The 15,320-nt window shown below is 43.8% G+C and overlaps 1 protein-coding gene across 4 annotated transcripts in view; it reads right to left on the reverse strand.

Moving 5' to 3' along the window:
* Positions 1–1,716: 1,716 nt before the first annotated feature.
* The window catches only part of il7r (interleukin 7 receptor), an 18,327-nt gene continuing 4,723 nt past the window's right edge, over positions 1,717–15,320 (reverse strand). For all 4 annotated transcript variants that reach the window (XM_051938356.1, XM_051938354.1, XM_051938355.1 and 1 more), the window contains 6 exons: positions 10,545–10,674; positions 10,316–10,473; positions 5,036–5,187; positions 4,416–4,693; positions 4,264–4,336; positions 1,717–2,426 (listed from right to left, as the gene is read on the reverse strand). In XM_051938356.1, the coding sequence (XP_051794316.1) occupies positions 2,007–2,426; positions 4,264–4,336; positions 4,416–4,693; positions 5,036–5,187; positions 10,316–10,473; positions 10,545–10,674 (1,211 nt within the window). In that variant the 3' untranslated portion in view covers positions 1,717–2,006. The remainder of the gene's footprint in view (positions 2,427–4,263; positions 4,337–4,415; positions 4,694–5,035; positions 5,188–10,315; positions 10,474–10,544; positions 10,675–15,320) is intronic.

Here is a 15,320-nt window from a genome sequence, read left to right on the forward strand (position 1 = left end):
TGTGTGTTTTTGTCGTGTTCTGTCTTGTTTTGTGGTTGTGTGTCGTGTTGTTGTTGTGTTGTGTGTTTTTGTCGTGTTCTGTCTTGTTTTGTGGTTGTGTGTCGTGTTGTTGTTGTGTTGTGTGTTTTTGTCGTGTTCTGTCTTGTTTTGTGGTTGTGTGTCATGTTGTGTTGTGTTTTTGTCGTGTTCTGTCTTGTTTTGTGGTTGTGTGTCGTGTTGTTGTTGTGTTGTGTGTTTTTGTCGTGTTCTGTCTTGTTTTGTGGTTGTGTGTCATGTTGTGTTGTGTGTTTTTCTCATGTTCTGTCTTGTTTTGTGGTTGTGTGTCGTGTTGTTGTGTTGTGTGTTTTTGTTTTATTTTTGTTGTGTTGTGTGTTTTTCTCATGTTCTTGTGGTTTTGTGTACGGAGCAGCAGACTTTCTTTTTCCTGTTTTTCTTTATTGTTCTTTAAATGCAGCATGATTAATGAACGGTGCTTCTGAACGTTCAGGAAGTGAAGAACAAATCCTCCGCTGTGTTCTGGAAGCACATAGTGTCTCCATGACGACGACTGCAAACAAATAGCAGGGCTCGGTCGCCATGACGACGCGTCCAGTCCTCCCTCCAGACACGATGTGATTGGCTCCTCTGACAGACCTGAGCAGCGTCTGAGCATCCAGCCGAGGTTTCTGCATGTTAGAGATCTCCTGAGGTTCCTCCAGCAGACAGCATGGAGACAGAAGAACAATCAGACAGGTTACATCTGGACCAACGTCCTCCATTTCTACAGACAGACTGAAGGTAATGCTTGTTCCTAATAAAGTGACTGAGCTGCCGTCTAAAAGCTCCTGGAGACAGGGAATCAGTCATTTACCACCAACTGAATGTGTCTGAGGGTTTGTCCTGGAATAATCAGATGGAGAATGAATCTGGAGCTCTGATTGGCTGTTCCTCCTCTGATCTACTGGATCTTACGTTTCCTAAAAACAAGCAGCGTTCCTTCCAGCTTGAAGCCATCAGGACTTTCTTCTGGACCTCCTTTCATCCACTGAGAGCTGTTAACCGTCCCGTTGTCCTCATTTATGGGCACCAAAAAAATAGTTCCTTTATCTGAAAAAGATCCACAAACTCACCAAAATATTCCCCAGATTTATAAAAAAAATTGCAAAACCTTCAGAAAGAAAATTCGAAAAATTCCTTGAAAGTTTCCCTAAAAAGTTTTATTTAAAAAAAAATAAAAAGGTAAATATTTTCAAGAAATGAGTAAAAATCTTCCAAAAAAATCCTAAAAATATCAAAAGTGATTCATTTACATCAGTAAAACTTCTAATATATTCTTTCAGAATAAAATCCAGCGAGGTTCATTTTATTTTGGTGGATTTTTTTCTGAAAGAAACATTTTTTAATGCATTTCTGTTTTTTGCACCAAAAAATGTTTAAAAGTTTCCCCAAAATGCTGAAAATGTGGAAGTTTTCACTGTGAAAATATAATTCTTCCACATTTTCAAACTTTAAAACAGTTTAATTTGACCCGCAGGACGACATGAGGCTTAAATGAAAACATCTGCTTCATGAAGTCCTCTGAAAGGATTTAAGAAAAGCTGCCTGTGCACCAGCAAGATCACAGGAGTACTACAGTAAACTATATAATATTTTAATATGAAGTACTGGATCACAGGAGTACTACAGTAAACTATATAATATTTTAATATGAAGTACTGGATCACAGGAGTACTACAGTAAACTATATAATATTTTAATATGAAGTACTGGATCACAGTACTACAGTAAACCCGTAGAATACTGTGGTATGAAGTACTGGATCACATAAATGGAAGTCAAATGATTTTGTTGAACTTTTGCTGAGTGGTGGCGTTAGTCTGATCCAAGAAGAGTTCTGGAGTTTCAAAGAGCAAAAACATTTGACAAAAGTATTTGGTATATCAACCTAAAATGTAACAAACATCCCAGCAGCTCCAGCCCCAGGAGGTCCTCTGGTTGGATCCAGTTCTTCTGCTGCTCTGCTTCAGCTACTTGATCTGGTAGAAGCTGGACATGGTGACATAGGCCTCCTCCTGCTGACTCACTGCGAACATCTCCACCTCGTGTCCTGCACTGATCCGGTCTGGTGGAGCAGAACCTGGTGTCTCCATCGGCTGAGGGACGAGGGACGGACTGGAGCTCTGGAGGCTGTCCTCCCCAGAGGACGAGCTCAGCAGCAGCTCCAGCTCTTCGGTGCTGACACTGGCGGAGCTCCTGCAGCCAGAGCTGTGGGTGGAGCTCTGGGAGGAGCTGTGGGAGGAGCTGTGGGAGGAGCTGGGGCTACTGGGCTGAACACTGTCAGCAGCAGCAGGACCAATCGAAGGCTCCATCTCCTCACAGGCCGGCTTCTCCAGCGGGTAGACCTTGAGAGTGCTGAACACCTCAGGCTTGAAGTTCAGCAGGAGACCCTGTAAAACCAGAGGAACATCTCACTCAGCTAGTGCAGCACAGCACGAAGACACAACAGAACATTTAGGTGGTTCAAAGGGTGAATTAGGTCTTCTGGATCCTTTAGGTCCATGCTGAGGACACAAAGGACATTATGGGGATCTTTTATGTGGTTTGTGGTTGCTCAGGATGTTCTAAGGATCTTTGAAGTATTTCTCATGGTCCTTCAGATGGTTCTATTAGTCATTTAGGAATTTAGGTAGATCTAATAATCCTGTGGGGGTTCTAGAGGTATTCAGGATGTTCTAAGGCTCGTCTGTGTGGTTCTTGTGGCCTTGAAACAGGTTCTTAGGTTTGTTTAGATGGTTCTAGTGTGTTCTGGTGGTCCTTTGTGTAATTCTAGTTGTTAGTAGGAAGGTTCTGGAGATCTTGTAGGTCTGTGTTGGACCCTTTTAGAGGGTTCTCGTCAATCGTCTACTCAAACTAATTAATCAATGAGGCAGAAAGTTCATGGTGTCCCTCAGGGGGTTCTGTTAGTTAGTTCGGAGGTTTGAGGGTCTTTTTTGAGGTTCTAGTGGTCTTTCAGGTGATTGTAAGCAGTGGTGTAGTCTACGTGATACGCAGGTATACGCCTTATACCCACTAGAAAAGGTCCTGAATTTCCACATAACCACTTAAAAATGCACAAACACATGTGTCAGTATGTTTTTTGACATAACGTTCTCTTTCCCATTCATAAATTCGTCTTCTCTGTCAGGAAGCGGTGAAGCTGGATGGGACGGGGGAAGGTGTCTGGATGAGAACAGGACTCAGGCGGACCGCGGTCCGGATCCGGACCCAGACGCCGTCTATACGGGTGTAAATCTGACAGGTCGCTTCTATTTTACCGGTGCAGCTTTCCAGTGTTTATTATTGGTCTATCGGCTCAGAAACGCACAGACCAATTATGTACGAGTTCAGGCATCCCACGTGACGCTGCTCAGCCAATGACGTCACTGAATGACATCACAGCTCAGCCTTCAAAAAGCAGCTGAGAGATGAGGAACAGAGAGGACAGTAGTGATGGAAGTTCGGTTCTTTTCAGAGAGCTTTTGGCACTGCTTCCAAAGAAAAGCCGGTTCTTTCGGCTCCTAATTTATTATTGTTTGTAGCCTCATATTTAGTCTAACCAGGCAAATATGAATCATTTGTGTTTTGACAAACTCTTTATCATTCAGTGTTTTTATGAGAAGCTTTATAATTGACTCATTTTGTGCATTTGTTTAGTTACAAAAACAGGCATTCTTACTTTTGTTTAATATTTCAATCAAAATTTTTTGCACAAAAAATAAATGAACAAAACTCTGCACATGATTGAGAGGAAACACCAGCTCTACCTGATGGAGAGGAAACATCAGCTCTACCTGATGAAGAGGAAACATCAGCTCTACCTGATGGAGAGGAAACATCAGCTCTACCTGATGGAGAGGAAACATCAGCTCTACCTGATGGAGAGGAAACATCAGCTCTACCTGATGAAGAGGAAACATCAGCTCTACCTGATGAAGAGGAAACATCAGCTCTACCTGATGGAGAGGAAACATCAGCTCTACCTGATGGAGAGGCTGTTGCTGTGCGTGTGCGTGTGTGCGTGTGCGTGCGCACATATACGAGAACCTGACCTGGCTTTGGTTTATGAGGTCGGAGTATACCCACTAGAAAAAACTGGACAACACCACTGATTGTAAGGGTCACTAGGAGAGTTCTAGTGATCCTGCAGATTGGTTTTTGTTCGTTTAGGCAGTTCTAGGTTCCTCCAACCCTTTGAGGTTCTCTGTCAGCAGAACCTGGACGCTGTTTTATCTGGAGATGACTCACCTTGTTTGGTTTGCAGATCTGGACCAGAGTCTGTTTGGGATGCGGGATGCTGGGCCACATGTAGGAGAATATTCTAAAGAAAACAGAAAAGATGCGTAAATACGTGACAGCTGTCTGAACTCACAGATCTTCTGCCACAAAAGACGTCGTACTTGTTTTTCCAGCAGATGACGGCGCTGGAAGTCACCACCAGCACGGAGACGAGACACATGATCCGGATGTAGGTCTGGTCTGGGAGCTTCTTCTCTGGAGACACAGAGAATTCCTTTTTCTTACCAGCAGGAGTGAAGAAGCTGAAGGTCTCGCTCCACTTGCTCCAGCTGCCCTTAAACGTCCGAGGGATGGCTCGCACTTTGACGTGATACTTGGTGTGCTTTCTGAGGTGGTCCATGTCGATCAGCAGGAAGTCCTTTGATGAAACCTTTTGAATCTGCTCAGAGAAAAGAAACCGATAGTGAACATTCCAGAGGCAGACAGAACCACAGACAGCAGCATTAAAAGCTGAAGACAGAAGCTTTAGAAGGTTTTGAAGATAGAGAAGATCTTCTCTGTTGACATTCATTCATGGAAAGTCTCTAAAAACTGAACCTCACTGGAGATGAAATGTGTGACGGCTGTAATTCTGTCTTTTTGGCAGTTTGATACATTTTCTGTTTCACAAAACTGAAAACACAAAGTATCCCTGATGTTGTAGGTGAAACTATGTCATCCTCAGTCAGATGTTATTAAAAGCTCATGTCCAGAAAACATCATGTCAGTGTAGCTCAGGTACCATGGTGCTGTCCACCGTCTGGATGTGCAGCTGGAACTCCTGGTTGTCCACTCTCAGGTAGTCTTTGTTGTCAGGAGTCCGGAAGTGGATCACAGCCTGGTTTAGGTCCTGGTCGAAGGTGACGTTCCACACCTGAGGAGTCCTCGGTTTAACTGCAAAGACGGAACAAGGAAGCAGAGCAGAGTAACGAGGACGGCAGCAGAGTTCTCCTTCATCCATCCTCAAGAAGAAACAGAACGCCAGGAAACACAATCTCCAACAGGAAGCTCAGTGTTTCATCTGATCACGTCATGGATCAGTCCACAGCCCTGGAGAACGGTCTGACTCCACCTTATCATTCTGTTGTAGGTCAGAAACGTCACACTCAGCTCCTCACCTCAGTCCAGGCCGGTCTTCCACTGATCTAATGACTGTAATGTGACAAAAGATCAGGAAACGATGCAAACATCCCAGACATGACGCTGACCAGACGTGTAGTAAAATGATGTGAAAGGACCGAGACGTGACATACAACATGTCAAATGACAGAAATCCAACAAAACGACGTAAAAAGAATAAATGTGACACAAAATGATCCAAACAATCCAAGTTACAAAAACATTAACTGTCAAGTCAAACTGCAAGGAGCTGAAAACTCAAAGAAAGAGAAGCATTTACAGACAGGTGCTCCACTCAGCTGGATGGAACCAGTCTGCAGCTGCAGGTTTGCCACCTGCGGCATAAAAGGGGACACACGCAGCACTGAGGAGGAACTGAGAATGGAGGACCACGTTTAAGCAAAGTGGCCGTGAGTTTCTGCTGGGAAAACATCAAGATCTGCGGCAAACTGTACAGGACTGCTTTCATCTACAAAATCCAGGTTGTAGCCGGTAAGAGCAGAATTATGCAGACTCTAAAAGACTGTTTGTTTAACCCGCCGATGTGTGCCGCTGCAGTGTGTGTTAGCGTTAGCATTAGGATTAGCCACGGAGATCAGTGTCAGCCACGAGCGGCTTGCTGTCAACTTTCTTATATCTGTTTACCAAAAACTACTGTGTGGTTTGTAATCGCTCAGTTTAAAATAAGATTGCAGGCTAATTGGTGCTAATTAGAGGGTTTCCAGCTAAGACCAGTTCATTCATCCTGTCTGTAATATGCACTTTATTGATTTATTTATGGGATTTGGAAAGAATTGCACTTTAAAAGTCACTTTATGCACTTTAAATAACTCTAAAAAATATTAATTAAAAAGTATGAAAATGGTTAAAAATTTAGATAAAATGATGAGTAAATCTGTTAATGTGATTTAAATTCCATCCATCCATCCATCCATCCATCCATCCATCCATCCTCTATACACCGCTTTATCCTCACTAGGGTCATGGGGGGTGCTGGAGTCTATCCCAGCTGACTCGGTGAAGGCAGGGGACACCCTGGACAGGTCACCAGTCTGTCACAGGGCTACATATACAGACACACAATCACACTCACATTCACACCTACGGACAATTTAGAGTTACCAATTAACCTCAGCATGTTTTTGGACTGTGGGAGGAAGCCGGAGTATCTGGAGAAAACCCACGCATGCACATGGAGAACATGCAAACTCCATGCAGAAAGATCCCAGGCCCAGACCCCATGTATTAAAAAAGAAAAACTGAAATATGACATGGTCAGAAGTATTCAGACCCTGTGCTCAGTATTGAGTAGAAGCATCCTTTTCAGCTCGTACAGCCATGAGTCTTCTTGGGAATGACACAACAAGTTTTTCACACCTGGATTTGGGGATCCTCTGCCATTCTTCTTGCAGATCCTCTCCAGTTCTGTCAGGTTGGATGGTGAACGTTGGTGGACAGACATTCTGAGGTCTCTCCAGAGATGCTCCATTGGGTTTAGGTCAGGGCTCTGGCTGGGCCAGTCAAGAACGGTCACAGTGTTGTTGTGAAGCCACTCCTTTGTTATTTTAGCTGTGTGCTTAGGGTCATTGTCCTGTTGAAAGGTGAACCTTCGGCCCAGTCTGAGGTCCTGAGCACTCTGGAAGAGGTTTTCCTCCAGGATATCTCTGTACTTGGCCGCATTCATCCTTCCTTCAATTGCAACCAGTCGTCCTGTCCCTGCAGCTGAAAAACACCCCCCCCCCCCCACAACATGATGCTCCCACCACCATGTTTCACTGTAGGGATTGTATTGGGCAGGTGATGAGCAGTGCCTGCTTTTCTCCACACATACCGCTTAGAATTAACACCAGAAAGTTCAATCTTGGTCTCATCAGACCAGAGAATCTTATTTCTCATAGTCTGGGAGTATCAGGGCTTCCTCCTCACCCCCGTCCTTCCCACCTGACATCCCCAATACCCCCTTTCCCCCCCCCATCTGTTTCCTCTCCCTCTCCTGCTCCTCTACCCCGCTCCTCTGCCCTGTCTGTCTCTCTGTCTCCCATCCACTCCTCTGTCCTGTCTCTCCCCCTGTAGCTCAGTGCCTGAGTGGAGTCTCGCTTCTCAGCTGACTCCACTCAGGCAATCAACCTCCTCTACGGCTCCCGGACAGCTGACGATCATCACACTGATTACACACCCCAGCAATAAGAACCGGCTCATCCTTCCACTCCCTGCCAGATTGTTGAACAAAGACACCACAGTCAGTTCGCTGTCTAGTCTCCTGTTCAGTCTATTGAGTTTTTGCCTTCTCTTACGTTGTTTTCTCCTGTTCTTCACCTACAGGTCAGCTGTCCGGGATCCCCGCCATCCTCCTTCCCCTCCGGCTCTCCCCAACCCAGTCATCACCGGTTTTCCCCTCCTGGACCCTCCTGCTCATGCCTGGACCCCCCCCCCCCATTCCTGCCTGGACCCCCCCATCCTGGCCAAAACCCCCCACTACACCAGCCGCTCCTGCACTCTGGTTTTCCCCCCACCGAGCCATTATTCACCCCTCCAACAATAAAACTCCTCCTCAGTTCCACCAGCCTTGGTAGCGTGGCTTTCTGTTCGGGTCCGCCTTCTGAGATCGTGACAGGGAGTCCTTCATGTGTTTTTTCAAACTCTATGCTTTCATGTGTCTTGCACTGAGGAGAGTCTTCCGTCGGGCCACTCTGCCATAAAGCTCCGACTGGTGGAGGGCTGCAGTGATAGTTGACTTTGTGGAACTTTCTCCTATCTCCTGACTGCATCTCTGGAGCTCAGCCACAGTGATCTTTGGGTTCTTCTTTACCTCTCTCACCAAGGCTCTTCTCCCACCATTGCTCAGTTTGTCTGGACGGCCAGGTCTAGGAAGAGTTGTGGTCGTCCCAAACTTCTTCCATTTGAGGATTATGGAGGCCACTGTGCTCTGAGGAACCTTGAGTGCTGCAGAAATTCTTTTGTAACCTTGTCCAGATCTGTGCTTTGCCACAATTCTGTCTCTGAGCTCCTTGGGCAGTTCCTTCCACCTCTTGATTCTCATTTGCTCTGACATGCACTGTGAGCTGTAAGGTCTTATATAGACAGGTGTGTGCCTTTCCTAATCAAGTCCAATCAGTTTAATTAAACACAGCTGGACTCCAATAAAGAAGCAGAACCATCTGGAGGAGGATCAGAAGAAATGGACAGCATGTGAGTTAAATATGAATGTCGCTGCAAAGGCTCTGAATACTTCTGACCATGTGATATTTCAGTTTTTCTTTTTAAAAAACTGAATCCTTTTGCAAAAATTTCTACATTTCTGTTTTTTTTTTTGTCAAAATGTGGTGCTGAGTGTACATTAATGAGAAATAAAATGAACTTTTTTGATTTTGGCAAATGACTGCAATGACACAGAGTGAAAGATTTCAAGGGGTCTGAATACTTTCTGTACACACTATATGAAAACTGTTTTCAAATAGGCCATTCATTGAAGGTGCGCCTTATACCCCAATACGCCATATAGTGCGGAAAATACTGTATCGCAAAAAGGTGTGAAATTTTCAAATGTAGAACAAGCACTAGAAGAACCCTGGTCCATGGAGTCCAGGGTGGAGAACCACAATCTGTCTTTGCTCTGCTGCTAGTTCTGGTTCTGATCATCTCCAGACATCATCCTCCTGAAGCCAAACTGGCTCCTTTTTGATTAGCTTTAAGTGGAACAGTTCTAGAGGGAACGAAGGAATCTCTCCCCTCAGTCTGTGATTGAGGTAGTGAATTTTCTACACACGGTAAACCAATCACTGACTAAACACAGAACACTACTAAAGTTCCTGTTTCCTGATCCTGAAACATGATTGGATGGTGTCTGCAGCAGCTCTATGAAGGAATCCATCAAACTCCTAGGACAGGAAGTGGTGTGAAGAACATCGGTCACGTCAGATAAAACAGAACTCTGACTGTTTCAGGAACCGACCATCAGCGTCCTTCCAGGTTCTCTAGATGTTCTGATTCTGCAACTGCAGTAAAACCAGATCTGAGATGAAGATAACCTCAACAGAAGGTCAGATTGATCAGAACCTCCATAGAATGGTCTGCTGCTCCTCACCACCGTCCTGCTGGGATGAAGCTGCTTTATTTAAACCAATCCCAGCGGTCTGGAGCTAAGAACAGAAGATACTGGTGAAGAAAAACAGCAGAACCGTGTCTCTGCAGGATCCAAACCTTCAGCAAAAGAAGAACTGATCGTTGAGTCGGCTGCTGAAGGGGATTTCTGAAACGTCAGTGGGAGGAGGATGACGCTGATCTGAGTCAGAACAGAAGAATTCTGACTCCACTGACAGAAGAAACGAAAGTGAGAGCTGTCAGTGAAACATCAGGTTTACTGAAGAAACCTAAAATACCTCAAGAACCTTCCTAATTCTCCCCTGAAACCAGCTGAATGATCCTTTGAGCTGCCCACCTCGTGACCAGAACCACAAGAAGGACCTGCACCATCACTAGAACTTCCTTTGTAACCACGAGAATTATCCAGAGGACCATAGGAACCACATAAAAGATCATTTTAACCTCATTACTGATAACAGAATTACCTAAAGAGCTCTGAGATCCTGTTGCGTGGTCACAAGAACCACATAAGAGAGACCTAGAACCTCTTAATTATCCTTTGGAATGACATAAAGCATTGCTAGAACTTCCCCAGGAACCACTAGAACTACCCAAAAGACCTAAAGAACCACATGAAAGATCCTAACTGGCTGGCAGAGCCATCGAGAGGATACTTCTGTCTGAAGGACCACTAAAAGGTCTGTGAGAAGCACCTCGATGACCCTTCAAACCTCCTGAATGAGAACTAGAAGCACTCCAGGACCAAAGGCGGTTCAGTCAGACTAACCGTGGTGGTGGAATGGAAACGCTGCTGTCTTACCGATGTCCATCGGGCGGACGGTGATGGACTGGTTGAGTCCTCTCCTCAGGTAGACAGTCAGGTTCAGCTCCATCAGGGGCTTCAGGTGTTCAGAGCTGATGGTGTTTCCGGGTTCCTGCAGACACCAGAGGGGGTCCTGGTGTAACCAGTCGGTGTAGCTGAGCAGAGAGCAGCGTTAGTCAGAGATCCAGCGAGTTCAGGACGGAGCAACGACGGTTCAGATGCTCACCACACGCTCATGCTCTCGATGCCATCTTCATCCTCCTCAGCATCTTCATCGTCGCTGCCGCCTCCCGGCAGCTCACAGGTCAGACTGCATCTTGAGGTGGAGATGTGGGAGCTGCACCTGATCCTGGGCTCTGAGAAGAAACACACCTGTAAGCAGTTCTGCCCTCCAAACACTCCTAAACCTCCTAAAAGGTTCCTCAGAGCTCCATCAGCTCACACTCAAGGACCTCTTCATTTAGAAACCAGATGGAGCTTCAGGAAGATGTTTCTAGAAACGGCTCCTATCATCTCTTTATCCTGTAGATGTTTTTCTATCTCCATGTTTCCTCTCTACTCTGCTCATCATCTGTAGATGTTCTCCATGCTGGATGGATCTCCAACAACTAGATCCTCTGTTCACTGTTTCTGCTGCATTGATTTATTGATCCAGGAGGTTTGGTTTTACTCCCAGTCTCTCCTGTAGTCTCCATTTTGTGTCTCTTTGTCATTGTTTTGTTTTTGTCAGTTTGTGTCTTGTTTTTGTGGTGTCTCGTTTTGTTGTTTTTGTTTCATTTTTGTCATTTTGTTTGTCATTATCGTGTCACATTGTTGTCGTGTCGTGTTGCATTGTTGTCGTGCCACATTGTTGTCGTGTCACATTGTTGTTGTGTCACATTGTTGTCGTGTCACATTGTTGTTGTGTCACATTGTTGTCGTGTCACATTGTGGTCGTGTCGTGTTGCATTCTTGTCGTGTCACATTGTTGTTGTGCCACATTGTGGTCGTGTCACATTGTTGTCGTGTCGTGTTGCATTGTTGTCGTGTCACATTGTTGTTGTGCCACATTGTTGTCGTGTCACATTGTGGTCGTGTCACATTGTTGTCGTGTCACATTGTGGTCGTGTTGTCACGTTGTCGTGTCACATTGTTGTCGTGTCACATTGTGGTCGTGTCACATTGTGGTCGTGTCGTGTTGCATTGTTGTCGTGTCACATTGTTGTCGTGTCACATTGTTGTCGTGTCGTGTTGCATTGTTGTCGTGTCACATTGTTGTTGTGCCACATTGTTGTCGTGTCACATTGTGGTCGTGTCGTGTTGCATTGTTGTCGTGTCACATTGTTGTCGTGTCACATTGTTGTCGTGTCGTGTTGCATTGTTGTCGTGTCACATTGTTGTCGTGTCACATTGTTGTCGTGTCACATTGTGGTCGTGTCACATTGTGGTCGTGTCGTGTTGCATTGTTGTCGTGTCACATTGTTGTCGTGTCACATTGTTGTCGTGTCGTGTTGCATTGTTGTCGTGTCACATTGTTGTTGTGCCACATTGTGGTCGTGTCACATTGTGGTCGTGTTGTCACGTTGTCGTGTCACATTGTGGTCGTGTCACATTGTGGTCGTGTCACATTGTGGTCGTGTTGTCACGTTGTCGTGTCACATTGTGGTCGTGTTGTCACGTTGTCGTGTCACATTGTGGTCGTGTCACATTGTTGTCGTGTCACATTGTTGTCGTGTCACATTGTGGTCGTGTTGTCACGTTGTCGTGTCACATTGTTGTTGTGCCACATTGTGGTCGTGTCACATTGTGGTCGTGTTGTCACGTTGTCGTGTCACATTGTGGTCGTGTCACATTGTGGTCGTGTTGTCACGTTGTCGTGTCACATTGTGGTCGTGTCACATTGTGGTCGTGTCACATTGTGGTCGTGTTGTCACGTTGTCGTGTCACATTGTGGTCGTGTTGTCACGTTGTCGTGTCACATTGTGGTCGTGTCGTGCCACATTGTTGTCATGCTGTCTCTCTCTGGTGGTTTTATCTCCTCCTCCTGTAGATGTTTTTCTATCTCCTCTGCTCATCAGTCTGTGTGATAAACGTTGGAGGTCCAGAGGGTGAACAGCTGGAACTAAACAACATGAATAAACACGCTGAAGTGTTTCTGTGCTCATTATGGGCTGCTTTCGGTCGTCCTGGTTACAGAGACGTCCTGGAGACACTCCGCTCTGCTAAATGTCTTTTTCTATGTTGCTGACAGCTAACAGGACTTTTTAGATTCGTTTTCTATTCATCTGGTGATATTTCCTGATCCGAGCATCGCAGACCTCAGCTGCTGCTCTGACTCGGAACCGTGACACATTCAGGGTCTGGCTTTGACTCACTGTGGCTCTGATATAAAACCTGTTTAACTGTTTCTATCCAGACACGTTATCGTGTCCATTTACTGTGATTTTACATGTTTGTCAGGTTATAGATAATGCTGAGTTATACCACAGAAAAAGTATGAATCATGATAATCGTGAACAAATATGACTAATAAGTGAGTCCAAATTTTTGAACGGAAAAGTACAGAAATTAAAGTTGCTCTATATTTTTTAAAGTTTCTCTACATTAATGAAAGTTGCTGGACATTAGCTAAAGTTGCCCTATATTACTTAAAGCTGATATACAGCAAAGTTTCTCTAAACGAGTGAAAGTTGCTCTATGTTAGCTAAAGTTGCTCCACATTAGTTAAAGTTGCTCTACATTACCTGAAGTTGCTCCAAATGAGCGAAATTATTCTACATCAAAGTTGCTGCATATTAATACAAATTGTTCTGTATTAGTTAAAGTTGCTCTACATTAAAGTTGCTCTGTATTGATAAAAGTTGTCCTAAACTACTGTTCAACAGATTGGGTTCATCCAGATAAACTCCCACTTTTATCCATGTGCTAACATAACTGCACAAGGGTTTTCTAATCATCAATGAGCCTTTCAACACCATTAGCTAACACAATGTAGCATTAGAACACAGGAGTGATGGTTGCTGGAAATGTTCCTCTGTACCCCTATGGAGATATTCCATTAAAAATCAGACGTTTACAGCTACAATAGTCATTTACCACATTAACTATGTCTACACTGGATTTATCATTCATTTAATGTTATTTTCACTGGGAAAAAACAGATTATTTCAACAATACGGACATTTCTATATGACTATAAACTATTGAACGGCAGTGTACATCATTAAAGCTGCTCCACGTTAAGCTGCTCTACATTAAGTTGCTCTACATTAAGTTGCTCTACATTAAGCTGCTCTGCATTAAAGCTGCTCTACATTAAGTTGCTCTACATTAAGTTGCTCTACATTAAGCTGCTCTACATTAAGTTGCTCTACATTAAGCTGCTCTACATTAAGCTGCTCTACATTAAAGTTGCTCTACGTTAAGCTCCTCTACATTGAGCTGCTCTACGTTAAGCTCCTCTACGCTAAGCTGCTCTACATTAAGTTGCTCTACATTAAGCTGCTCTACATTAAGCTGCTCTACATTAAGCTCCTCTACGATAAGCTGCTCTACATTAAGCTGCTCTACGTTAAGCTGCTCCACATTAAAGTTCCTCCACATTAAGTTGCTCTACATTAAGTTGCTCTACATTAAAGTTGCTCTACATTAAACTTGCTCTACATTAAATTGCTCTATATTAAAGTTGCTCTACATTAAAGTTGCTCTACATTAAGTTGCTCTACATTAAGTTGCTCTACATTAAGCTGCTCTCCTTTAAGTTGCTCTACATTAAAGTTGCTCTACATTAAGTTGCTCTACATGAGGCTGCTCGACATTAAGTTGCTTTACATTAAAGTTGCTCTACATTAAGCTGCTCTACATTAAAGTTGCTCTACAATAAGTTGCTCTACATTAAGCTGCTCCACATTAAGCTGCTCAACATTACGTTGCTCTACATTAAGCTGCTCTACATTAAAGTTGCTCAACATTAAGTTGCTCTACATTACGTTGCTCTACATTAAAGTTGCTCTACATTAAGCTGCTCGACATTAAGTTGCTCTACATTAAGCTGCTCGACATTAAGTTGCTCTACATTAAGTTGCTCTACATTAAGCTGCTCTGCATTAAAGCTGCTTTACATTAAGTTGCTCTACATTAAAGTTGCTCTACATTAAGCTGCTCAACATTACGTTGCTCTACATTAAGCTGCTCTACATTAAAGTTGCTCAACATTAAGTTGCTCTACATTAAGTTGCTCTACATTAAGTTGCTCTACATTAAGCTGCTCTACATTAAGCTGCTCTACATTAAGCTGCTCTGCATTAAAGCTGCTTTACATTAAGTTGCTCTACATTAAAGTTGCTCTACATTAAGCTGCTCGACATTAAGTTGCTCTACATTAAGTTGCTCTACATTAAGCTGCTCTGCATTAAAGCTGCTTTACATTAAGTTGCTCTACATTAAAGTTGCTCTACATTAAGCTGCTCTTCATTAAGCTGCTCTACATTAAGCTGCTCTTCATTAAGCTGCTCTACATTAAAGTTGCTCTACATTAAGCTGCTCTACATTAAGTTGCTCGACATTAAGTTGCTCGACATTAAGTTGCTCGACATTAAGTTGCTCTACATTAAAGTTGCTGTACATTAAGTTGCTCTACATTAAAGTTGCTCTACATTAAGTTGCTCTACATTAAGTTGCTCTACATTAAGTTGCTCTACGTTAAGCTGCTCTCCTTTAAGTTGCTCTACATTAAGCTGTTCTACATTAAGCTGCTCTACATTAAGCTGCTCCACATTAAAGTTGCTCCACATTAAGCTGCTCTACATTAAAGTTGCTCGACATTAAGTTGCTCTACATTAAGTTGCTCTACATTACGTTGCTCTACATTACGCTGCTTTACATTAAAGTTGCTCTACATTAAGTTGCTCTACATTAAGTTGCTCTACATTAAGTTGCTCTACATTAAGTTGCTCTACATTAAAGTTGCTCTACATTAAGCTGCTCTACATTAAGTTGCTCTACATTAAAGTTGCTCTACATT

This window comes from Acanthochromis polyacanthus, chromosome 18 (assembly GCF_021347895.1).
Source record: "Acanthochromis polyacanthus isolate Apoly-LR-REF ecotype Palm Island chromosome 18, KAUST_Apoly_ChrSc, whole genome shotgun sequence".
Classification (NCBI taxonomy): Eukaryota; Metazoa; Chordata; class Actinopteri; family Pomacentridae; genus Acanthochromis; species Acanthochromis polyacanthus.